This window comes from Chrysemys picta, chromosome 2, assembly GCF_011386835.1.
Source record: "Chrysemys picta bellii isolate R12L10 chromosome 2, ASM1138683v2, whole genome shotgun sequence".
NCBI classification, from domain to species: domain Eukaryota; kingdom Metazoa; phylum Chordata; order Testudines; family Emydidae; genus Chrysemys; species Chrysemys picta.
In genome coordinates, this window is record NC_088792.1 from 247,811,567 (window position 1) to 247,837,657 (window position 26,091).

At 39.3% G+C, this 26,091-nt stretch overlaps 1 protein-coding gene across 5 annotated transcripts in view; it reads left to right on the forward strand.

Moving 5' to 3' along the window:
• TMEM67 (transmembrane protein 67) overlaps window positions 1-25,378 on the forward strand; it is a 57,689-nt gene extending 32,311 nt beyond the window's left edge. For 2 of the 5 annotated variants that reach the window (XM_008168373.4, XM_024105243.3), the window contains 16 exons: window positions 1,260-1,383; window positions 3,830-3,935; window positions 9,307-9,363; window positions 9,462-9,560; window positions 9,736-9,834; window positions 10,208-10,294; window positions 11,162-11,261; window positions 11,363-11,502; window positions 11,966-12,106; window positions 12,619-12,699; window positions 14,385-14,501; window positions 15,763-15,879; window positions 15,991-16,095; window positions 17,847-17,949; window positions 20,314-20,456; window positions 21,453-25,378. In XM_008168373.4, the coding sequence (XP_008166595.2) occupies window positions 1,260-1,383; window positions 3,830-3,935; window positions 9,307-9,363; window positions 9,462-9,560; window positions 9,736-9,834; window positions 10,208-10,294; window positions 11,162-11,261; window positions 11,363-11,502; window positions 11,966-12,106; window positions 12,619-12,699; window positions 14,385-14,501; window positions 15,763-15,879; window positions 15,991-16,095; window positions 17,847-17,949; window positions 20,314-20,456; window positions 21,453-21,533 (1,700 nt within the window). In that variant the 3' untranslated portion in view covers window positions 21,534-25,378. Of the gene's footprint in view, window positions 1-1,259; window positions 1,384-3,829; window positions 3,936-9,306; window positions 9,364-9,461; window positions 9,561-9,735; window positions 9,835-10,207; window positions 10,295-11,161; window positions 11,262-11,362; window positions 11,503-11,965; window positions 12,107-12,618; window positions 12,700-14,384; window positions 14,502-15,762; window positions 15,880-15,990; window positions 16,096-17,846; window positions 17,950-19,346; window positions 19,514-20,313; window positions 20,457-21,452 lie in introns of those variants that run through there. The other 3 variants (XM_024105242.3, XM_024105244.3, XM_065585908.1) reach the window with 3 other exon arrangements.
• The last annotated feature ends 713 nt before the right edge of the window (window positions 25,379-26,091 follow it).

Here is a 26,091-nt window from a genome sequence, read left to right on the forward strand (position 1 = left end):
CCCCAGATACACCAGCATTGAAGCAAAGTAGAGCATAGCCAATCCAGTGAATTTAGGCCATTATATAAAGTGTATGTTTTTATCATAGACCATTACACACAATATTATATATGTGAGTATGTATAAAAAGAAAATCCAGTTTTTTGTTCATTTTTCAGAAAATAGTAATTCAATTGAAACCTATAAAAGCCAAGGAAACCCACAGATAAGGTGTCTTTCACACTTCCTAATGCCCATTGACATTCCAAAGGTCTCCAAACATACATCACTTATGCAGATCTTGTATCAAAACTAACATTGGTAGAACTATCTGCATTTAGTGTCTTACCACTGAATTAGCATCAATTGCTTCTCTGCAATATTTAAGTTCTCTTCCTCCCCTTTTTCTCTCACTCTGGATGAAGCCTAGCCTTAGGTACACATGTAAAGGGAGGCCTGTAGACCTATTAGCCTGGGCTGAGAGACCATCTCTAAGAGCAGGGTTTCGATGGATCTGAGAGGGAAGACGCTAAAGTGCACACTAGCTGCCTCTTCAGCAGTGCTGGCTGGCAGTTGCATATGCTGTATTCTGTACTACAGTGGACACTGGGAAGTGGACCAATCCCAGTAGAGAGAGATCAGGAGGAGCTAAGTGGTGAGAGAAAGAGAGCTTGTTGGGAAGGAGATGGTGGAAAGGAAAGTGTATACTTAAGAGTAAAAGAGATGGAAAAGGAGAAAAATAATTTAAGGCATGGGGAAAATAAAAAACAAAAAGTAGGAAGAGATGGGTGAGAGATGGAAGGAAACAAAGAAATGGAAAGCGAGAATCAATGAAGAAATAAAGAAAAGGTAAGAAAAGTTAGAAAATTTTAATACGCCACTACATCTAATTGTATTGTCCTGGCAGATAGGGCAAAGGCAAAAGGAGAGTGAAAACCACTAAACCCAAGGTGGGGGACTCCAGGCTGACTACATCCCCATCCTTAAATCTGAATTTCCTTGTTTTTGTAGCTGTTATACATTATTGAGGGGGTGAGGAGAGGGGCGCAGGGGTTTGAGTCAGAGATTATGAGGTTAAATGGACATATATGGTAATTAACAAAGAATCATCTAAAGAATTTCTTAATACAATCCTGTACAAATAATAGCAATAAATATGTATAATCATTAATACAATGATGTAAATCACTTCAATTTTAGTCAGACTTATTTCATTCCTGTTGTAGTTTTGAATTACTATTTTTAAAGCATTATATGGTTTTATCATTTCTTTTTCATAGGCAGCAATAAGAACAATTGGCTTTTGACTCGTCGGATGTTTTTGGTGGATAGTTTAAGTGGACAAGAGAGTGACTTGGGAAAACAACCAAGAATAATTCGAATTGCTAGCAAAATAACCATCAGGTGAATAAATGACCATGTAGGTTGTACATACATACAAGTGAAGCTAACCTTATGAAATGCAGTTGCACTGTTTCTGCCAAGCCTACAGATTGCATCCCTCGAACAGATGCCTCTCTGTGTATCCTTTGCTACCTTTCTTATTGCATAAGTAGAAGGAAGTAGGCAAAATTTCTGCAGGACATTTTGAGGGCTCTCTCTCACTCTCATCAAAATGAGAATGTTCAATTCTGGACTTGCCGGTGCTGAAGTTCCTCTGGTTCTCGTCACCATTTAAGATTGAGGTTAGGATTTTACAGTCTAAGTCAATTTTTCACCATATAAGCTGTGCACAAAGTGAACTTAAAATGGTAGGAGATGGCCAGTGGAGAATTCCCCTGTGTAGGGAAATGCAAATTTGAGGGGTCTCAGGCTGACACCTTGGCTTCTGGATAGCTGGAATCATTAGATACAAAAGATCCTGTTGGAAAAAAGGAAGCCTTTGACCTGCCAGACCTACTTGATAGAGTGGAAGAGATTCTCCATGCGGACAATTCAAACTGTAGTAGATTCAAGAGAGTCAAATGCTTTTATCATAGACTATGTATTACTTTGAAACAGTGAAAACTGTCTTGAGCTTTCAGGGTCCACTTTATTATCTTATCTTTCCACCCTAAGGTACACAGATGAAAGGCTTGTTCCATGTACTTCCTCTGGTACAATGAACCACCTCTGCCTTGGGATGTGGATCATAAGATTCTTGCAAAGCTCATGAACTCTCTTTAGTCTGTTCTTTCTACCAGGTCTCTGTGAAGACACTGTTTTTAAAGTCATGACATAGCCCAGGAGATTCAGAGCTATAATACTGACAGCTGAGCCACTATGTTTCACAAGGAAAAAGTGTTCCTGTGTGTGCCCCACACACACACCTGTGTCAAGTGATCTCTGATTTCCATCTCAAACAGGCCTGTAACCTGTCTATAATGTTTTATCTTTTCTCCCAAGCCTCAGTTGTATCGAGGAAGGTCATGCTCCAATATTTTAGATGTTATGGAGGGCTTAAATTTGTTATCTATATTGAGCCAAACCTCTCCCCAGGTTTCCCAGACATGTTGTGGCATGTGAAGGTAGGACCCAGGAGTTAGTCCATCTCAACTCAAAGACTGTCTAGATTGATCAGACTATGCATAATTGCTACGAGCTGGGAGACATTCAGCTACCTATGCATACCAGAAGACATAAGGACACCCATGCTGGGTCAGACCAATGGTCAATCTAGTATCCTGTCTTCTGAGAGTGGTCATTGCCAGATGCTTCAGAGGGAATGAACAGAACAGGGCAATTTTGAGTGATCCATTCTCTGTCCAGTTCCAGCTTCTGGCAGTTGAAGGTTTAGGACACCTGGAGCATGGGGTTGCGTCCCCATTAGCCATTGATGGCTATCCTCAATGAATGTATCTAATTTTTTTCTGAACCCAGTTATACTTTTGACTTTCACAACATCCCATGGCAACGAGTTCCATAGGCTGACTATGCATTGTGTGAAGAAGTACTTCCTTTTGTTTGTTTTTAACATGCTTCTGATTAATTTAATTGGGTAACCCCTAGTTCTTGTGGTATGTGAAGGGGTAAATAACACTTCCCTATTCACTTTCTCCATACCATTCATGATTTTATAGACCTCTATCATATCCCCCCTTAGTCGTCACTTTTCTACGATGAACAATTCCAGTCTTTTTAATCTCTCCTTTTATGGAAGCTGTTCCATACACTTAACATTCAAATAGATCTAAGGCAGCCTCTATTAAATATATGTGCATTGTGTCTGTCAGTGAAATATGGAAGTGTGCTGCTTGGAGGTGTATAGGTTCTTATGTAACATTATTTTGTCAACTTTTGCCTCTAGATCTCATACCCAATCTGAAAGAGCAGTCTTGCAGTTGCTTTTAACTACAACCTTTGGACCAATCTCTTGGAGATTAACGGCTTGTTAATCTGTTAAGAGTGGGGCAAGTTTTGAAAGGAAAAAATGGTTACTTAACCACATTTAGTACATTATCTTAGATGATTGCCCATATGGAATCAACACTTCCTCCCATACCTTCCCCACTTCTTCAGAGTCCCCTGAATTAAGGGAAGAAACTGAAAGGCAATGTGGGGTTACTCCCGCTTGTGTACTCTCAGAATTCTAAAAGGCAGGGGTAAGTGGCTATCTAGAAGATTCTAAGCTTGAGTGTTAAGAGCATATCCATATGAAAAATCACCTTGAAGAATCCGTTACTATGGTAAACTTTTTTTTTGTAGAGAGGGTGAAAGTACACCTTTGTATTCCAGTCACTTTTTAATTGCGATATAGTGTTATTTCTAAATCCAATTTTATTGATCAGATTTTTTTTTTGTATTTAGTATTTTACTTTCCAGTCAGTTTGTGTTTTCTAGCTAAAAATATTTTTTATTTGTATTTCTGCAGTATTCGTCTTATTCCCAGTACTCAGAGAGGAACTATCTATCCCCCTCTAATTACCATTGCCTACAAGGATGTTCTTGTCCAAAACCCAGATACCCAGAGTGTGATGGTGAGTTCTTCTCTGTCGTTGTCCTAACAGGACAGAATTATCAGGGGTGCTCACAGCTCTTTGACACTTACATTTGAGTTTGCACTTTACAAATTTAAAGATGAAATGAGCAGAATTTCTAATCTGTTCAGTATTAAGATAGTATATATCAATAAAATATAATACATTTTTAAAACAAAACAGTTGAAAATGTTTTCCTCTTCCACTTCCCTTATTTGAACCTTCTATAAAAAAAACAAGTCATCTAAGATTGTGTATTTGCTTTATAGTGGTATAGCATGCTGAAGTACAAATTAAAAAATAGAAACAAATTTATGAAGAATTGCAAGAAAAAGCAACTCATGTGAATTAAATATAATATTTTGATCAAGAAATGGCATATTTCCCTCTAAAATCCATGCATTAACAGGAAGCAAATATGGCATGAGTGTTCTGGCTTAATCAAATTCAAGTATTGGTAAAAGATCAAAAACCTACAGTACAGTGTCTTTTCTTTTAGTATTATGTCACTTGCAATAGATGACTATGCATTAAAGAATTTAAAAAGTGAGATTTCATGTAGTAGAATAGCTGTTCTACAGTGAATAAACATTCACAAACTGCTGCTATCAAAATATCCTTCTATTCTTTCTTTGTATGAACCCTTCTCCGCAACTCAGGCCTCTGATACTGATAGGCTTCTGTTTGGAAGTATTTGGTGCTAAAAGTGTTCGCTGCGCTGAATGAATCATAGAATATCATAGTTGGAAGGGACCTCAAGAGGTCATCTAGTCCAACCCCCTGCTCAAAGCAGGACCAATTCCCAGCTAAATCATCCCAGCCAGGGCTTTGTCAAGCCGGGCCTTAAAAACCTCCAAGGAAGGAGACTCCACCACCTCCCTAGGTAATGCATTCCAGTGTTTCACCACCCTCCTAGTGAAATAGTTTTTCCTGATATCCAACCTGGACCTCCCCCAATTCAACTTGAGACCATTGCTCCTTGTTCTGTCATCTGCCACCACTGAGAACAGCCGAGCTCCATCCTCTTTGGAACCCCCCTTCAGGTAGTTGAAGGCTGCTATCAAATCCCCCCTCATTCTTCTCTTCTGGAGACTAAACAATCCCAGTTCCCTCAGCCTCTCCTCATAAGTCATGTGCTCCAGACCCCTAATCATTTTTGTTGCCCTCCGCTGGACTCTTTCCAATTTTTCCACATCCTTCTTGTATTGTGGGGCCCAAAACTGGACACAGTATTCCAGATGAGGCCTCACCAATGTCGAATAAAGGGGAACGATCACGTTCCTCGATCTGCTGGCAATGCCCCTACTTATACAGCCCAAAATGCCATTAGCCTTCTTGGCAACAAGAGCACACTGTTGACTCATATCCAGCTTCTCGTCCACTGTGACCCCTAGGTCCTTTTCTGCAGAACTGTTACCTAGCCATTCGGTCCCTAGTCTGTAGCAGTGCATGGGATTCTTCCGTCCTAAGTGCAGGACTCTGCACTTGTCCTTGTTGAACCTCATCAGGTTTTTTTCGGCCCAATCCTCTAATTTGTCTAGGTCCCTCTGTATCCGATCCCTACCCTCTAGTGTATCTACCACGCCTCCTAGTTTAGTGTCATCTGCAAACTTGCTGAGAGTGCAGTCCACACCATCCTCCAGATCATTAATAAAGATATTAAACAAAACCGACCCTTGGGGCACTCTGCTTGAAACCGGCTGCCAACTAGACATGGAGCCATTGATCACTACCCGTTGAGCCCGACGATCTAGCCAGCTTTCTATCCACCTTACAGTCCATTCATCCAGCCCATACTTCTTTAACTTGACGGCAAGAATACTGTGGGAGACCGTATCAAAAGCTTTGCTAAAGTCAAGGAATAACACATCCACTGCTTTCCCCTCATCCACAGAGCCAGTTATCTCATCATAGAAGGCAATTAGGTTAGTCAGGCACGACTTCCCCTTCGTGAATCCATGCTGACTGTTCCTGATCACTTTCCTCTCCTCTAAATGTTTCATAATTGATTCCTTGAGGACCTGCTCCATGATTTTTCCAGGGACTGAGGTGAGGCTGACTGGCCTGTAGTTCCCCGGATCCTCCTTCTTCCCTTTTTTAAAGATGGGCACTACATTAGCCTTTTTCCAGTCATCTGGGACCTCCCCCGATCGCCATGAGTTTTCAAAAATAATGGCTAATGGCTCTGCAATCTCACCCGCCAACTCCTTTAGCACCCTCGGATGCAGCGCATCTGGCCCCATGGACTTGTGCACGTCCAGTTTTTCTAAATAGTCCCGAACCACTTCTTTCTCCACAGAGGGTTGGTCACCTTCTCCCCATGCTGTACTGCCCAGTGCAGCAATCTGGGAGCTGACCTTGTGCGTGAAGACAGAGGCAAAAAAATCATTGAGTACATTAGCTTTTTCCACATCCTCGGTCACTAGGTTGCCTCCCTCATTCAGTAAGGGGCCCACACTTTCCTTGATTTTCTTCTTGTTGCTAACATACCTGAAGAAACCCTTCTTGTTACTCTTAACATCTCTTGCTAACTGCAACTCCAAGTGTGATTTGGCCTTCCTGATTTCACTCCTGCACGCCTGAGCAATATTTTTATACTCCTCCCTGGTCATTTGTCCAATCTTCCACTTCTTGTAAGCTTCTTTTTTGCGTTTAAGATCAGCAAGGATTTCACTGTTTAGCCAAGCTGGTCGCCTGCCATATTTACTATTCTTTCTACACATCGGGATGGTTTGTTCCTGCAACCTCAATAAGGATTCTTTAAAATACAGCCAGCTCTCCTGGACCCCTTTGCCCTTCATGTTATTCTCCCAGGGGATCCTGCCCATCTGTTCCCTGAGGGAGTCAAAGTCTGCTTTTCTGAAGTCCAGGGTCCGTATTCTGCTGCTCTCCTTTCTTCCTTGTGTCAGGATCCTGAACTCGACCATCTCATGGTCACTGCCTCCCAGGTTCCCATCCACTTTTGCTTCCCCTACTAATTCTTCCCTGTTTGTGAGTAGCAGGTCAAGAAAAGCTTTGCCCCTAGTTGGTTCCTCCAGCACTTGCACCAGGAAATTGTCCCCTACACTATCCAAAAATTTCCTGGATTGCCTGTGCACCGCTGTATTGCTCTCCCAGCAGATATCAGGGTGATTAATGTCTCCCATGAGAACCAGGGCCTGCGATCTAGCAACTTCTGCTAGTTGCCAGAAGAAAGCCTCGTCCACCTCATCCCCCTGGTCTGGTGGTCTATAGCAGACTCCAACCACGACATCACCCTTGTTGCTCACACTTCTCAACTTTATCCAGAGACTCTCAGGTTTTTCTGCAGTTTCATACCGGAGCTCTGAGCAGTCGTACTCCTCTCTTACATACAACGCAACTCCCCCACCTTTTCTGCCCTGCCTGTCCTTCCTGAACAGTTTATATCCATCCATGACAGTACTCCAGTCATGTGAGTTATCCCCCCAAGTCTCTGTTATTCCAATCACATCATAGTTCCCTGACTGTGCCAGGACTTCCAGTTCTCCCTGCTTGTTTCCCAGGCTTCTTGCATTTGTGTATAGGCACTTAAGATAACTCATCGATCATCCCTCTTTCTCAGCATGAGACAGGAGTCCTCCCCTCTTGCGCTCTCCTGCTTGTGCTTCCTCCCAGGATCCCATTTCCCCACTTACCTCAGGGCTTTGGTCTCCTTCCCCCGGTGAACCTAGTTTAAAGCCCTCCTCACTAGGTTAGCCAGCCTGCTGGCGAAGATGCTCTTCCCTCTCTTTGTTAGGTGGAGCCCGTCTCTGCCTAGCACTCCTTCTTCTTGGAACACCATCCCATGGTCGAAGAATCCAAAGCCTTCTCTCCGACACCACCTGCGTAGCCATTCGTTAACTTCCACGATTCGACGGTCTCTACCCTGGCCTTTTCCTTGCACAGGGAGGATGGACGAGAACACCACTTGCGCCTCAAACTCCTTTATCCTTCTTCCCAGAGCCACGTAGTCTGCAGTGATCCGCTCAAGGTCATTCTTGGCAGTATCATTGGTGCCCACGCGGAGAAGCAGGAAGGGGTAGCGATCCGAGGGCTTGATGAGTCTCGGCAGTCTCTCCGTCACATTGTGTATCCTAGCTCCTGGCAAGCAGCAGACCTCTCGGTTTTCCCGGTCGGGGCGGCAGATAGATGACTCAGTCTAGAATGCTAGAGCTGCTCGGGCTGGAGTGGCATGACGGAAAAGAAGTGGGGAGACCGCATGTGTAGAAAAATAAGAGAGAAGAAGTGTGTGTGTGTGTGTGTGTAAAACAGTGCCTCCCATCAGACAAGAAAACTGCCTTTAGAAAAGCCATTTGGAATCAGCTGGAAGTGACAGGAACAGTAGGGTGGGCCAAATCATCTGACACCAGAAAGTAGGGAAAGTTTAAAAAAAAAAGAATAATAATTGGGTGGCCTGATGCATCTAAAATTTTGTCCCCTCGTCTGTCAGTTGTGATGGAGCACTCTCTCATTTAGACAAATTTGACATAAGGTCTGCTCTGTCAACAAAATCACTTACGAAAGTACATCCTGCCTTTTATGAACTCTTGTCTTCCTGCAGCTAAATATTTTTAGTCTCAAATCCAGTTAAAGTGACTATATTGGTTCTCTCGGCAGCAGCCACACATGTTTTCAGAAACCAAGGCAATAGTCACTAGCCTCAGTCTTTTATCCAATTGAATGTGCTATCCATTTCCATCTACTTCTAGACTTTAGATCTTCCAAAAGTCACAAAGCTAAACTTAGGGAGATTCAGTCTGAAATCACAGGACAAAGATTTACTATCTTCTTTACATATTCTTTTGACCTCAGTCAATTTTTTTTTAAGAGCAGGTGTACAGTCTGAGGAGAGCTATTTTAGATCCTTTAATGTTTTTGGTTTCCTTTACATTGATGGAAAATCATCTGTGACTGAGCAAACTAATTATTAAGGGCTTGCTTTTTTTCCCTTACATCAGTGTAACTCAGTCTACTTCAGTGAAGTTATCCCTGATTCATGTTGATGAAGGAGCAATATTAAGCACTCAGTAATTTTTCTGGGGAATGTGAAGGATGTAGACCATTATGAGGATAGCTGGAACACTGGTTGTAGCAGCTGAATTAAGTTAAAAGAACAGGAATACTTGTGGCACCTTAGAGACTAACAAATTTATTAGAGCATAAGCTTTCCTGGACTACAGCCCACTTCTTCGAAGAAGTGGGCTGTAGTCCAGGAAAGCTTATGCTCTAATAAATTTGTTAGTCTCTAAGGTGCCACAAGTACTCCTGTTCTTTTTGCGGATACAGACTAACACGGCTGCTACTCTGAAACCTGAATTAAGTTAGTTTGTTATATGTTATATTTATTTACTTTTTGTATCCTACTGTTTAGGTTTCCTTCTCAGTTAATTATGAAATGAACCAATCAGAGGCTCAAATTCAGACAGATGTAAGTCTTGCCTCCCTTAATCTGTCAGCGTATTTGTTAATTTTTTATATAAAAAAGACAAAACAAATATGCAAACAATTTGTTTTCATTCTCTTTAGATTGCATTGGGTGTGCTTGGTGGACTGTCAGTTTTATGGTCTCTTCTGAAGACTGCTGGCTGGAAGAGGCGGATAGGGAGCCCTATAATTGACTTGCAGGTATGAAAACAGATTGTAATGGAAACCAATTTTCAACTATAGTATTAGCTACAACTGAACTATATAACATATTATGTATTACAGTGTGTATATATATATAAAGTATATTTATACATATATAAAGTAATTTTCCTGTTTTAGAGCTCTATGTAATAATACACTGTTATAATTACAGACAGTTTTGAAGTTCTTGCTGTTTTATGCTGGAGACCTTGCCAACGTTTTCTTTATCATCACAGTGGGAACAGGGCTTTACTGGCTTATTTTCTTCAAAGTAAGTAGAATTTTCAGATTTGTGATACAGATATTATTTTCTGAGTAAATACATTGCATTCATATTTTTACACACAACTTTATTTTCCTTTTTTTGCCATTTCTGTCAGACTGTCAAGGCAAGTTATATACATAATACTCTGTGTTTTGTGCCTAATGTTTGTGTTCACTTCTTCCCCTCCCTTGAGACTTCATAGTGCCTGCAGTGTATTTAATAAAGTGAGTCAAAATCTTTCAAAAATTCAAAATTACTACATGAGAAATTTCAACAAAATCTATTTAAAAAATGTTCACTGTTTTTCAACCAACTCTGGTATTTAGTATGATATTACACATGAAGTCTATATTATTTAATTGTAGCTCTTCACTTACAGGCACAGCAGTTTGTCTCAGTTCTTTTACCACTTCCATCTCAAGAAGAGGATTTTGTTACATATGTAGGATGTGCTTTTGCTCTAAAGGTAGATGTTTTGCTCTAATGGCAATCATGACATTTTAATGGATGTTGTTTTTCATTATGCCTGTTTACAAATATCTTGAATATTATCTTTTATTAAAATATGGAAGAATTATTTAAAGTTTTATGCTTTTGGGCAAAATAATTTTTCCTTAAAAATTGATTTTTCCTGTCTTTTGAAGGAAATCATATGAATAATCACATATCGGAAGTCTTTCATATTCATTTAAGAGTACCAGGTGGAAAGGGACTTGAGTAAAATAACAGTCAAAACTGTATCAGAAACCAAAACATTGAATTCTAAAGAGAAGAATACACATCACTATATTAAATCATGGCCAAAAAACTTTCCTAACCATTGAGTACAATTCATTAAACGCTCCCTTTGTAGAGTGGCAAATTGTTTGTAAACTTCAGAATTTAGTGGTTTCCCTACATGGGGAAAGTATTTTCAATTATGCCGGATACTGTTTTGTACTAAAAATAGTAATATGCCCATCAACTTTTCCTCCCTAGTAAGGCGACTGGAACAAGTCAATTTTTGTCATGCACTTTACATTGCTTGCATCTTCTTGATAACACTAGACATTGCACATATCACTATTGTACCAATTAAGTATGAGGTCCCATAGAGGAGCTGTACTGATGATTTATAATAACATGTAACTCTTTGAAATGTTTAAATGCTTTACAAATTAATTTATGATAGCACCAGAACTTCATAATGAAGTTACAACCTCATGTACAGTTTGGAGTATTATTCATAGTTTTGTTACATTAAAGGAAGAGTATCTGTTTATGACTTTTTATCTTTTCATAAATGCTACTGCAAGTTTATTTTTATTTACATTTCATTGTATGATTTTCTTAGGCTCTGCAATTTTTGCATAAGCTATTTTCGCAACTTACTGTAGATGTTTTCTTTATTGACTGGGAGCGTCCTAAAGGCAAAATCCTTAAAGCTATTGAAGGTAACTGAAAGCATTCTGGTTTGTATAACTTCACTTAAATTCAGACATTACTTTCTCAAAGAATAACATTTTGAAAGCTTTACTCTTTGTATTCTTTCTAGGTGAAGGTGGCATAAAAAGTGCTGCTGCACCTGTGAGCATATGGAGGACATATTTTATAGCAAATGAATGGAATGAAATTCAGACTGTGAGGAAGATAAATCCACTCTTTCAAGTCCTTGCAGTTCTTTTCTTTTTGGAGGTATTTTTAAATCAAATTTTGATATACCATTTGATATACAAAATTGAACACCAATTTTGATGTTTGCAATCCCTACAGCAATGGGAGGCAACCTTCAAAGATTTATCCGGAAAAGTTGTCTTAAAGGAAGAAACCAGTGTTTTGGTATGATTTTTATATGCCATTGCTATAGTCCATTATGTGAATCCAAAAAATCTACTATTAGGGCATGTCAACACAGAGCAGCAATTCCCATTAGAGGAGTGTGATTTCTAAAATTCACCATGTGTTGTGCACTCACTGTCCCTAGGAGACCCTGCTTTCCCAGTCCCTGCTTTATATTAATTTTTATTATTTACTGAAACTCTCTAGAAGAGGAAATTAGAATGAAAATAACAGATTTTTTTTCAGTGATGCTATTCATTGCTGTATTATGTATAGGTGCCTGATTTAAGAATAAGCTTTTTCTTTAACCTCTCTTCAGGTTGTTGGATTTTCAAACCTGGCATTAATGGATTCTTCTTCGAGTCTTACAAGAAGCAGTGAGAGTTACATAGCTCCCTGGAGCCGCATTCTGAGATTTGGTGTGTCTACTGTCCTCTGGCTAGTCATTGCCATGTTACAGGTACAGCTCTGAAATATGTAACTCTGAATCATCATTATGACCCTAGTTGACCAAATCACTTAACTTGAAGGATATCAGTAACTTCTCTTTCAGCAAAGCTATAAGTGTCTAAGTGTTTTGCTGAATCAGGACCTATAGCTTATTTAGCATGTCATCACTTCAAAATTTTGTCCAAGTCACAAGGGATCTCATGGCTTACATAAGATCTTACCTTTCAGTCACCATCTTGAATTTCCTTTCTGAGAAGTCTTCCCTTATCTGCTTTATTTTGTTTTTAAATAGTTATGGAGTGTCCTCAAATTTTAAACCAAGCCTTTAAAGTGATTGCTGAAACTCTCCTCCTTGGAGGAGAGACTCAGAAAGGGCAGCCAGGTTTTACTGAGCCCAATGTGAAGCTGACAATTCCTGCAGTTTGTCATTTGCGACTGCTGCATTTTAAGCTAGCTGTACTATAGTTAAGAAAAGAAAGTCAAAGCTGATGAACTAATAAATAAAAATCTGGTTTGTTTCAGATCATATTCTTTGCTGTATTTTATGAGAGATTTGTAGAAGATAAGATAAGACAATTTGTTGATTTGTGCTCTATGAGCAATGTAAGTAATTTTGATTTCATCACTGTAATTGTTATCTTTTAAAATTGATTAATATATTAGAAATTATTAAGCGGTTCAATTTTTTTTTTTTTTTTTAGCTTTAAATATAATGCTGTACTAGCTAATATCCAAAGCTAATGTTCTTTACCATTCTGTGCGTCCTCAGGAGGCTTGGGGTTCTTGCTGTGATGTACAAGAAGGCTTCAAATTGCCTGTAATATGGGTTAGGCTAGGGGTCGGCAACCTTTCAGAAATGGTGTGCCGAGTCTTCATTTATTAACTCTAATTTAAGGTTCTTAAATTTAAGGTATTACGTGCCCGTAATACATTTTAACGTTTTTAGACGGTCTCTTTCTATAAGTATCTATAATATGTAACGAAACTATTGTTGTATGTAAAGTAAATAAGGTTTTAAAAATGTTTAAGAAACTTCATTTAAAATTAAATTAAAATGCAGAGCCCCTTGGACCGATTGCCAGGACCCGGGCAGTGTGAGTGTCACTGAACATCAGCTCGCGTGCCACCTTCGGCACCCGTGCCATAGGTTGCCTACACCTGGGTTAGGCTCTAAAGAGTAAACTGTCATAAACATCATACAGGGTTTCAGGCATGTAACTCCATATAGGCATATGACTAATTCTTCATGCTTTTATTTGAGAATGAAGCAATAACAAATCAGGACAGAAGGAAGGCATGCAGTCCATTTATTGTAGGCCTTTCTATTTGTTTGTATTATAACTTTTTCCTCTTAGAAGCATCTCTGTTTTAATATGTTTATGGTTACAGTTTCTACTTGCTACTTTTGGTTATCCATTGATTTCCTTTTACTCTAATTTAAATACCCCTTACTGATGTCATCTTTCTCTTGTAACCCCACTTACTGATTGCCCTCTGGATCCACCCCAGATTTCTTCCAGTTTAAATTCCCACCCTTGAGACTTTGTAGCTATCCTCTTATCAACCAAGGTAGAACACAACCAGAACCAGTCAATACAGGTCATTTATTTGACCAGAAAAAAGTTTGGTTTTTGAATATCATTCAGCATTTTTTCTGTTTGAGCCCTCCTGGGCTAAACCTATCACATCCACAAAGTTTCTGGATTTTGTTACCCTGTGGAATTAAAGACCTGAACCCAGATCTGTTGTGTAAACTAGGCTGGAGAGCTAAACTAAAGTCTACTGCATGGAGGTGACCCAGATAGCTTTAAGAAACCATATTTAGTATGACAGACAAGTGATGTTCCTTACTGAGTAGATTTCTGTTATACATAGCTTGCTAGGAGTTGAACTGAAACCATTGAACTTATTTATTCTACTTCACTGAATGCCTTTTGAACTTTTTTATTAGAATAAAAGCTATAGTGTTTGTTTTTTTGTTCCCCGCCCCCCCCCCCCCCCCCCAGAGTCCTTGACTTAGATTTTTCTACTCAGCAGAACAGCTAGTGACACTTGCTGTTAATAATCTGAACTCTAGGACTGGCAATAGGGGTTTTGTGGCCCTAGGTAAATTGAATTATATGTATTGCACATAAATCATTACTAAACATTTTTCTGACACACATATTTTGGTATTTTAGGACCTATTTTATCCAAGTAGTAGAGCTGGCTCTGCTGGTATCCATTAGTAACTTTTTAGTTTTGAATCTATGTATTAAATAAATTATTTTCCCCTTCTTGTTTTTTAGATTTCAGTATTTCTCTTATCACACAGATGCTTTGGGTATTATATCCATGGTCGGTCTGTGCATGGACACGCAGATACCAATATGGAAGAAATGAATATGAACCTAAAGAGAGAAGCGGTATGCAAAGAAAATACAAATATATGTCTTTTAATTCCCTTTTTTGTAACTGAATGTAGATAGTTTGGTGCATAACAGATGCACAGTTATATGCCATATTGGACTCTGAGTTTGTTCTCTCCTTATGGAGAGAAGGAAGAATTGTAAGAGTTGGTCCTGGAATAGCAATCCCTTATTAGTTGTTCTACTTCAAAGACTGATTCCCTGGGTTATTGAAAGTTCTGTCTTTCTAAAATATGAATTTTTTCTCATGTATTTAGATACTGTTGTTTTGATACTGCAGATTTTAGACTCTCTTAACACTCTGTAAAGAGGTGTCTACTAAGAAACCTTCATAAAGAGGCAAATCTGAAAAACACTTGTACAGAAAACAGTTTATTCTGTCTGCATTCTTCAATTCCAAATGCAGCTCTCTGGTGGCATTACTAATTTATTGTAGAAATCAGCTTGAATAGATGTTTTCACCCTCATCATAAAATATGCATCTGCTTAATCCTGCAGTGAAGTTAATTTGATATTAGTGACTTGTCATTAAATTTCAGTTTTCCTGCATCACTGCAGGATGAAGTAGGGAGAAAAGGTGAGTATCATAAAGATACAAAGAACTTTGACATTCTAGTAAATAAGATAAGGAAAAACTTAATTTTGAAATGTAGTTTTTTTTTATCCCTAAAAAGTTCCCTTTAAATTGATTATCTCCTCCCCACTTTAATAGCTTAATTTAAAGTAATTTAGAGAGAAGCATTTTCATTCTGTGGGAACATCAGTTTTTGAAACATCAGTCTTTCCTCCTTTGCTGTTAGTTTTTTTTTGGGGGGGGGGGGGGGTTGTCGTTTTTTAAGTAGGAACAAAGGAAAAGATGGAAAGAGTTGGGAATTTAAAGGAGGAGGGTGAGGGAAAGCAAAAAATAAGGGAAAATAACTGAATAAATTGTAAATGCCTAACAATAAGTGAAGTAAGAGTGTGAGTGTGTGTGTGTGTGTGTGTGTGTGTGTGTGAAGATCAAAGATGTTCTAAACTAACAAACTGTGTGCTGGTCTAAGGTAGGAAATATCCTCCCAACAACTGGGATCAGGGGTTCTTGTCCTAAAATACTTTTGCTATCATAGACTTAACAGTGCCAAAGGATTCAAATATTCAGATATATCTAACCTTCTGTACTTGCATGAGAAAGGAGAGATGAAACAACTCTTGACTTTTCTGGCTTGTACATGCGTATTTCCATTTCTTTATGCTATTTTATGTTGTTTCAATTGTGCAGGAAAATTTGTGTAGTCAAAGAGGTTTATTACCCAACACAGATGGCCAAACATTTCAGATTTCCATTTCAGGCAAGATGAGACAGCAGTATGATAGGATTCATGAAACCCTAACAAGGGTATGTATGATACTTTTTACACTGGCATTTTTCTATGTTTATATTTAAAACATGACAGACCAAGGATGTGTGCAGTCTTTAAATTAATGTTCACATCATAATATTTTTCAGAAACATGGTCCTGCTAGACTTTTAGATTCATCTGCAACTACTTTTGAACAGAGTACTAAGGCATACCATACCATGAACAAATTTCTTGGCTCCTTTATTGACCATGTACGTATACAGACTTTATTTATCAGGCTAAATAGAATGAAAGTGTGAGAGATGAGAGATTGTGATTTAGATTGAGATTTTGGGATGTAAGGTTAGAGACTGGTCATTGGAGATTGTATTGTTACTATAATACTACTTTGTAGAAGGCAAAAAATAACTGTACGGCCCAGTAATGCCAACACACTTTTCACTTACATCAGTTCCCTAGATAGTATGAATTCATTGTATAACCGATACTCCTGGGGGCAGAATTCATGGCCCATGCGGATTTTTTTGCTTCTCCGCAGAAAAATGAGTTTCTGGCGGGGAAGCAAAGGGAAGCCACAAGAGTGGTTACGTGCCCCTTGGAGCAACAGGCAGAGAGGTAAATCACTATGGTGGGGCTGGGGACACTCCAGCCAGTGCCAGGTCAGACCCACTCCCGATGCATCCGGAACCCCCAATATCCAGACTCTCCCGCTGAGTTCCCTGCACCCAGAGCCCCCCCTGCACCCAGACCATCCCCACCCCCCGAAACCCCCTACTCCTGCACCCAGCCCTTGCCAGCCTCGTCCCGGCCGGGGGGTCCTACCCTGAGCCAGGCTCAGCTGCTAGTCCCAGCAAGGCTGGGGGTCGGGGAGAAGGACACTTCCCTTGCACGGAGCGGCTGGGCCAGGGCCGGGTCAGATCCTCTGGCTCTGCACCTCTCCCCCCCCCCCCCTTCCTGCCCCCATCACTCCTCAGCTGCAGGGTGAGGGGTCACTGTGTGAGGAGCCGCTTCCCTGTCTGCCCAACCCTCCTGCATCTGGACCCCCATCCCTACACCCAGACCACCCCCTGCACTCAAACCCCCACCCGATGAGCCCTACCCCCTATACACTTGGACCATCCCACGAGCCCCCCGCACCTGGATCCCAACCCCTCTGAGCCCCAACCAGCTCCACCCAGATCTCCACTCCCCCAGCACCCAGACCCCCCTGCTGAGCTCCCCAGATTCCCCCCCACCATGCCCCATGTCCACACACTCAGAAACACCCCCCCGTGAATCCCAGCTACATTCACCTGGAGCCCCCTGCAGAGTCCCATTGCCCCTGCACCCAGAAACCCCCCAACGAGCCCCTATGCATCCAGATGCCCTCTGCACCCAGACCTTCCCCCACTGAGCTGCCAGCACTCAGATTGGCCCACACAGAACCCTCTCGCCCACACAGAACCCTCTCACCCACACCTGGATCCCCCCACATACTTGTATCCTGCCGCACTGAGCCTGGTTGCCCACACCTGGTGTGCGTGGCACAGTTTTGCTCACCGTGGTGAGTTGCTTCACCTGCTACTCTTGAGGCAATAAATAAATATGGAGGTTCCAGCACGGACTGGGGCAGGCCTGGCCCTTGTGCTGTGTCAGGGTCAGGGTCAGGTGCAGCCTCACCACTCAGTTGGTGTCCTGGGGACGAGTTGCAGGGTGATCTCTCACCTCCGTGCAGCCATTGGCTTCTGTTCCCCACTGCTATGCTGGAGCCTCCACATCTATTTATTGACAAATAAAATTTGCAGAATTTTAAAATATTGTGTGCAGAATTTTTAATTGTTTGGCTCAGAATTCCCTCCGGAGTAAACAGAGTGGACAGTAGTCTTTTAATTCATGCTACTATTTTAAGTAGTTATTCTCCACCTTTTGTAAAGTGCACTTCTAGCATTTTTTACCCTGAGGATCCCAGAGCTAATTATTAGGGTTTTTTTGTTTGTTTGTTTGTTTTGTTTTCCTCTTGTAGGTTCATAAGGATATGGATTATATTGTAAAGGACAAGTTGCTGCTGGAACGAATTATTGGCATGGAGTTCATGGAACCAATGGAAAAAAGTATCTTTTACAATGGTATCAGCTTGATCTCTTTGACTTAATATTTATTTGACTATAAATGTGCAGGGTGCTATTCAAACAACTAAATTGACATGTCCCTGCCCTTGGGGTTCACACTCTAAATTGGAGTTTACAACAGAGAAGTGTGAGGATGAGAATTGTGATGGTATGGGAGATAGTTGCTGTGCATTAGCCAGGGTGACAATACCTTGGGTCATGAGGGTTGTTCTTCAGTGGCATGCCTTTGTAACAGGTCTTAGGTATCTGAAGGGTTGCTACTTGGAGCTGTGTACACATTTACACAGTACTCTTTATGATTTGACATCTAGGTCTGATACTGGCCAGCAGTCCTTGTTTAATTAGAATGCCTCTCGGCATAGTTGGTGATTGTATTGCTTGTTAAACTGCCTGAAGTGGGGCATTTTCAGAAGCCATTTTCTGAAGGAAAAGCAAGGCTACTCATCACGATCTATCGTTATTTGAGACTTTTGCCTATGCATATTCACAATATCCACTCACCTTCCCATCTTTCTTGGAGTTCTGTTTCCAAGGTTTAGTGGAAGAAAACGAGGAGGTTGAGTCTGTACACCTTTTTTTATAGCCTCTCCTCCAAATACTCAGTGCTGGGAAACAGCACTTGTGCAACCCCAACAGGCACTGCTTTCTAGAAAGTTCCTGTGGTGCCAAGGGTGTGTATCTCACAGATGTACAAGGCCACACTTGAACTACATTTAATGAGCAGTAACTTTCCTTAGGGGGAACAAGAAAGACCAGTTTCAGAGGAACAGGGGAAATTACAGGATTTCAGCTGTACTTGTTGATAAATCCTGCATTGCATCCATTAAACTAGAGCAGAGAGACTTAATGTGTTCCCTCATTTAATTTCCATAATATAGGGATAACCACACATCACTTCATGTGGTGATCAGGTCAGTATTATATTACCTGTATTTTGTGGAGCCTGGGCTATATCTGGAATCTGCAGCTGTGTGATAGTTTAAAGATGACATGAACAGTTGAATGTTACTACCTAGGGGAACAAAATGACAGAGGAGGTGGAATGCTAACCACAGCCAGTGTAAGTTGGGTTTGGGCCTTTTTTGGCTAGTTCTTGAGAGAATAAAATGGAGATAAGAGACTCCATGAAATGTGCCAAGCCACAATTAGGAGATATTTTCCTTAAAATATATGGAAATTGGCTAACCATTAGGAAACCAGATTAGACACATGCCTCGTTGAAGCTGTAGAAAAATTGGGAGAGGATTTCTCTTTTCCAATTACTTATATTCAAGTAGATCTGTTACTGGATTTTATGCTTCCTGGTCAAAATGTTTTCTGATATTTTTATATTGTTTCTTTTTCTTTGCTATTATTATTATTGTTATTGTGTATAAATTCATGTTTCTCTGTAGGGAATGTTACATATTGATAAAAGACATAGAAGAGGATAAGTGATCTGAACTTGAAAACATACTACACCTCTACCTCGATATAACGCTACCCGATATAACACCAATTCGGATATAACGTGGTAAAGCAGTGCTCTGGGAGGGTGGGGCTGCGCACTCTGGCGGATCAAAGCAAGTTTGATATAACGTGGTTTCACCTATAACGTGGTAAGATTTTTTTGGCTCCCGAGGACAGCATTATATTGAGGTAGAGGTGTATATTAAAACAAAGGGATTTCTCTGTCCTGAAAACCAAATGAGGAGACATAACTAAAGACCTCCTGTTACTGAGGCCCTGATTCAGCAAAGCAATTAATTGCTTTGCTGAATCAGGGCCAGAGTCAGCACTTGCTCAAGATGTTAGTGACAAGGAACTCGGAGGTGCATATGACATAAAAATGGCTAAATTTACCATCAATCTGGACAATCTGGTTTAGACTTTCAGATTAGGTGCATGTAGGTATATGAATGCAGTTGTGAATGTGGCACACCTGTTTTTGAAAATCTGGCACTTTGTCAGGAAAGCTATATTGTAGATTATATTTAAAAGCTATTATGTTATTTTTGGATGAGAACAATATCATGATTATGCTTCTGTGACGTATTTCCTTGTCCTAAATTTCCATTATTGTTTTATCAATCATAGAATATCAGGGTTGGAAGGGACCTCAGGAGGTCATCTAGTCCAACCCCCTGCTCAAAGCAGGACCAATCCCCAGACAGATTTTTGCCCCAGATCCCTAAATGGCCCCCTCAAGGATTGAACTCACAACCCTGGGTTTAGCAGGCCAATATTCAAACCACTGAGCGATCCCGCCCGTCCTAAGATTTTATAATCTTAGGTATACTGACCTGTATTAGGGAACTTCACAAATTATTATCACAGAAATTAATTTATATTTTTTTGCAACAAGTTATTTTCTTTCTATAGATGAAGGACATTCTTTCAGCGATGTTCTCTTTTACGGCAATGAGGCCACACTTCTCATCTTCGATATACTGTTTTTCTCTGTTGTGGATTTGGCTTCCCAAAGTTTTATCCTAGCAGCTGTTCTCACATATTTGCAACAGGAGGTAAATTTGCATTTTTTAAACCCCATATTTTAAAAATAAGGTAGTTTATCTTATCTATGTATTTAATAGGGTGTGCTCACAGAAAACTATACTAACAAACTATTTAAAAAAATACTGGCTTTTCTCATAAAATAAGAAAAGACTTATGAACCAAAAAAAAATTTACACTGCATGTTTATGCACCATGTATGTATAGGACACAAATAACAGCACTCAAAAGAAAATACACAGAGCAATGGAAATTAAGCAGAGTCCCAGAATAGCTAATGCTGGGACTTTCAAAGGGACCAACGGGAGTTAAGTGCCCAAATCCCATTGAAATCTAATGAGCTGAGCACCTAACTCTCTTAGGCCCCTTTTGGAAATCTCCACCAAAATGAATGTATTTCCATTAATGTGTAGTTTCTTCCTTTTTCTCCTTCACACAATTCCATATATGATCAACTTGATAAGATTTGTAAATGTCACCAGTAGTAAAGATTTTTGGAATATAAACTGTTTTAAGATATGAATAGAAATATCTGATGTAATAAGTACAAATATCAAAAATATTTGGAGGGTTCAGTCTCTTCCTCAGAAGGGAAGGGATGCTGCAAATATAATTAAAGGATTATTATTTTGGACATGATAACAAATTGCTTGACTCTCCACTCTTGGAAAAACATCTTGGATTACAGTATCATTAGTGTGACACAGAGACAATCCAGGTCATACGTTGTTACCATTATCACGATCATAGTTTACAGGTTTTTAGAGGCCCTAGGCTCAGCCTCTTAACTGTTGAGATGTAATAATATCTGTCATTTAACATTTGATTCCTAAATAAAAAAGCCTAGTGTTAGTATAGAAGCCCGTCTAATGCAGGTGTACTGTTGTGGAAAGTCCAAACATTTGACAGAGTGCATAATTGATTGATTATTTTGTATCATGTACAGAAATTGAATTATTTAAAATATTTCTTCCATTGTTATGAAACTTGTTTAATATTATTTTTAGATTTTTAGGTTTATTCGTAACACTGCTGGGCAGAAGAATTTGGCATCCAAAACCTTGGTGGATGAAAGATTTCTTATTTAATTGACTCAAAAGATTAAATACTTTTGTACAAGAGCTAATCATGGAATGAAACCATCCTGAGCTACAGATTAGTCTGCAGTGCTATGTAAATATTAATGTAAATCTTTTGACTTTTTATATTGTGTGCTAGAAAGTTTTGTTTTTGTATAACTTTCAGATTTTTGTGTTGTGAATAGTAAACCATATGTCTTGAAGTGAATGATACGTGACGCCAAGACAGTCAGAAATTAAGCTGAGTACTGTCATTAACACAAGATAAAATCAATTTATTGCCTTCAGTGAGGGTATATGCCATTTCTTTTTAAGAGATAATTTTAGTGCTTCTGCTGCTGACTGGGGTTATAATTTTCCTCATATATACATGTTTCCAAAATAGCTTAAAGAAATTATCCCTTATTTTCAGAATTCCATTTTCTGACAGCATTTCCTATGAAATACAATCAAATGTATTTCAGGTTCACCACAAGTGAGGATCTGCCCTGAATTCCTAACTAGTATTGAAACAAATACTTAGAAGACCATTGAGACTAAGTAGTTGAATCTTTCTCACTTATCTAAAATAACTTCAACGTGAAAGTTTTAAATTGTGTGATTGCTGATGCGGTTTGATCCACTTTAGCCCACCCTTTGGGTTTGTCTAATTTATCGTTGGGGCAGTATTGCTTTTTTTTTTTCTGCATTGATTGCATATAACATAGCACATGTGTGTTTGAACATTTGCTAGTCTCACAACCATATCAGCTGTGTGGCCCAGTGAATAGGGCAAAGGGTGGAGATGCAGGAGGCCTTGATTCCTTGTTCCCGATCTTCTGTGGAATTAATGTGACCTTGAGCAGGTCACTTAACTGCTCTGGGCTTGTTTTCATAGCCATGAAATTGAAGAACTGATACTTATCTTTTAAAACTCACTGAGATGCTCTGTGGATGGAAAGGGCTGTGCAAGCGCCTATTCTTATATTATTGTTTTAATATATTCCCTGATTATTCCATTTTCTGACAGCATTTCCTCATGATTTAACATAGTGACCATATCCCACATAAACTACTTCAGCCATTGGAATGTAATCAGCTGAATAGTTATTAAAATGCTACTTACAGGGAGATTTTCAAAGGCTAAAGGGGCAGGTGAGTACCTAATCCCCAATTGTGCCTTTGAAAAGTCTCCCTGCTCTAGTGTGTTTTAAAATAACATTTGTTTTTCAGTAAATGATTACTCTACTGCATGGTGTCACAGTTTCATAGCCATGCCTCTTGTCTTAAGATAATTCAGCAGGGAACAATCATCAGCAAAAAACGTAAAGATCCCAGTTCAGAAAAGCATCACTATTTAAGAATAGCACTTAAGTCCCATTGTCTTAATTGGGACTTAAGCAGATGTTTAATTTTAAACATGCTTATCTGACCCAGGGCCAACATATCTGATAGAGGTATTATATTTGAGATTCTTCTTAGCTACATAAAGAGGAAGATGTCTCTTATGGTGCCATATCATGTCTTTAAGCTGTGGTTACCATAGATTTCAGTCTCAAAGCCATTACAGATCCAGTATGCTTACTTTTGGTTTGCAAAAACAAATGCTGCTTGCTAATTCAGAATAGTTACCATTAACTGGTAAAATGTTGTGACTCTCCTGAGGTCACGGTGGAGTTAGATGACATAATCTGAGGGCCTGACTTTCAGTGGGACATCCATTTATTCACATGCAGCTTATCACAAGACTATATTTCCATACACAGTTCCTGTGCACTAAAACCTGTTCACACAGATAACTGATACTAATACTGTATGTGTATGCACAGTACTTTGTTCAGGCATGTTTTGTTGTAAAGAGTTTTCAGTGCAAAAATTCCAATATCTGTGTGAACAAGTGTTAGTTCACAAAACTGTGTGTGCTGGTGTGGACAAATTGGAGGCCATAGCCTGGAAATCAGGTACAGTAAATAGGGCTCACTGTAGCTTAGTTCATTGTTATTGTTATGATAGCTTTAAAGCACAGTTCTCCTCTGAATAGCGGCTGTATAAATGGCATTGTAGTGTTCTGCGGTGGTGTCTCTCAATTATTTCTTTATCAAATGTGCTCTATTGAAAAGTATAAAGATTTTTTTTCTAACTGCCAACTCTGCAAACTGAGCCTTTTGCCATCTTATGCATCATGGCCAGTAATAAAAATTCTGCAACCCAAATGTATGCCCTCATGAGACCTGTGCAGCCCCATTGCCTTGAATGCCTTTGCACATGTAACTTAGCAGATCTTAATAAACAATTCTGTTGCTGAGGTACAAAATGGGCTTGTACAAGATGGTAGCTCACTGAGTCTTGACTAACGCAAGACTAACCACAAGCTAACAGGTGTGAAAATGTCTAGGAACTAATTTTTGTCACTAAAATGAGCAAATAGACCTTGAATGCATGCAATGCAGATCTGTTGTATAAGAAAATGCTGTTTTTATATAGTCACTTTTCAGAGTAGAACCACTCTTTAAACATACCTCTCAAAAATATTTTGATTTTATTGCTTACTTGAGTCAATGCAATTATACTGCCTCTTAATTTGTACTTAGTAAGCTTAATCAATTAAGATTTATTACACTAGTATAGTCTGGAAATAATTCAGTGGGGAGGTACTGCATAACAGTGTTTGTGTGTATCACACAGTAGTCACAACTCAGGTGCATAATGAAGCATCTAAAAAGTATGCTCTAGCAGTGTTAATTTGCTTACAATAAAGTTAGCTTTCTATATAATTTCTGAAGTTCTGGTGTGTCTTATATTATAAATTTGGTTTGTAAATTAGCCCTTCTTTTTACGTTTTAGCATATTTTTCAAGATTTGTACCACATTTTATAGTCATTTTAGTAACTTTAGGTTTAAGAGAGTCATTAGGTACTAGGAGAATCATCAATACTGTCCTTGAATGGATGTGTTGCCTAGCATTTTTATCTCTGTAATTGGCTCTCAGTGACCAGTTAAAGAGCTGTTCAAAGAAAACTTGCCTATGTGAGGGGATGGATGGGGGTTCTATCCGCAGCTTAGTTTTGACCTGAACACCTCTCTCTGAATAGGAAATAACCTTTTCCCTTTCATTCTTCCTAAATGGTCAGTTCCTCTTTGAAAAGCAGCTTCCCACTCATTCTTTGTTAATTTTGAGATTGAATTCACAGAAGACACTGGTAACTTATATACCACTTTTGGTCCAATAAAATATATTACTTCATCCACCTTGTCTCTCTAATATCATGGAACCAACATGGGTACAACAACACTGCATACAACTTTTAGGCAGAGCACACAAAAGCTTTGGAATCCTTACAGTTTGGAGGGATTTTATTGAGGGACGCGTTTCACTTGTTAAAAACAAATTCTAAGTAAATACAAAAATATTCTTTCAGGGTTAGTTAAATATCTCTCCTCCTGTGTATTTCCTTTTTATGGGCATTTAGGTAAGAAAGAGGGTACTACAGCTACCAAGATGAAAGAATTTTATGTAAGCTCAAAACCTTGTCTCTCTCACCAACAGAAGTTGGTCCAATAAAAGATGTTACCTCACCCACTTTGTGTGGTTTCAACTGAGAGAGACAGTTTTGAAATAATTGCAGATGATGAAACCTCCATTAGGCAGTTGAATTTTTCTTTCATACTTGCTTTATAATGGCTACATGAAAAGCATCGGTTGCGCTTTGTTCTCATTTTGGTGGACATTTGTTCAAGAAATAACACTTTTGATTGAATTTCCCAATTACATATTTTTACTAATTAATTATAGTGGATCTTTTTCATATTCAGTTAGTTGATTTCTACTTTATGCTTGTAAACATTTTGTAATAAATCATATGATATTTCATATATTTCCATTGTACGTGTCTCTCTGAGGAGTAAGGGAATTTTTAAGGATTTGGGGATTTTTTGGTCAATGATAATGGTTATATCATGATGATTGAGGGTTGTATTATTCCTCCTACTTCAAGGAGCTTGAGAGGAACTGATCTACAGGAGAGGAATGCTGCCTCTGTGATATCGTCCTTGTCCCTCAACCTGCAGAAGGTCTTTCATAGGTGCATCATGGGAACTGGGCTTTGTAGATGGTGAGTGGATAGCAAAATGGCTGCTCCGCTATACAGTATTGTGCATCACCACATCTGCTGGATGAACTAGCTTATTGCTCGGTGCTGATGCCCTATGATAACAGTGCTAAAAAAGTCAATGTAAAGTAAAAACAACTTACAATGACTGGGTTATATGCCACGACACATTTTAAGGGACTGAGTGTGCAGAAAGGAAAATTAAAATCCATATGTAAATACTAGAAAACAGTAAAAAGGAAAAGTCGGTAGATTTTTTTTTTATTTTTTTTTACATACATCAAAAGGAAAGAATGAATGAAAAACAAAAAAACAAAAAAACCCAAATTCCTTATATGTAGTCAGTTTGGATGCTCCTGGCTTTAAATAATGATAGTAAGATTTTTGCATACAAAGAGTGTCTGTCTCAGAGCCTGGGTGCCACCAGTTCTTTCAGGCACAGGCCTTTGAGCAGTAGTGCGACTTTTCTGAGACAGAAG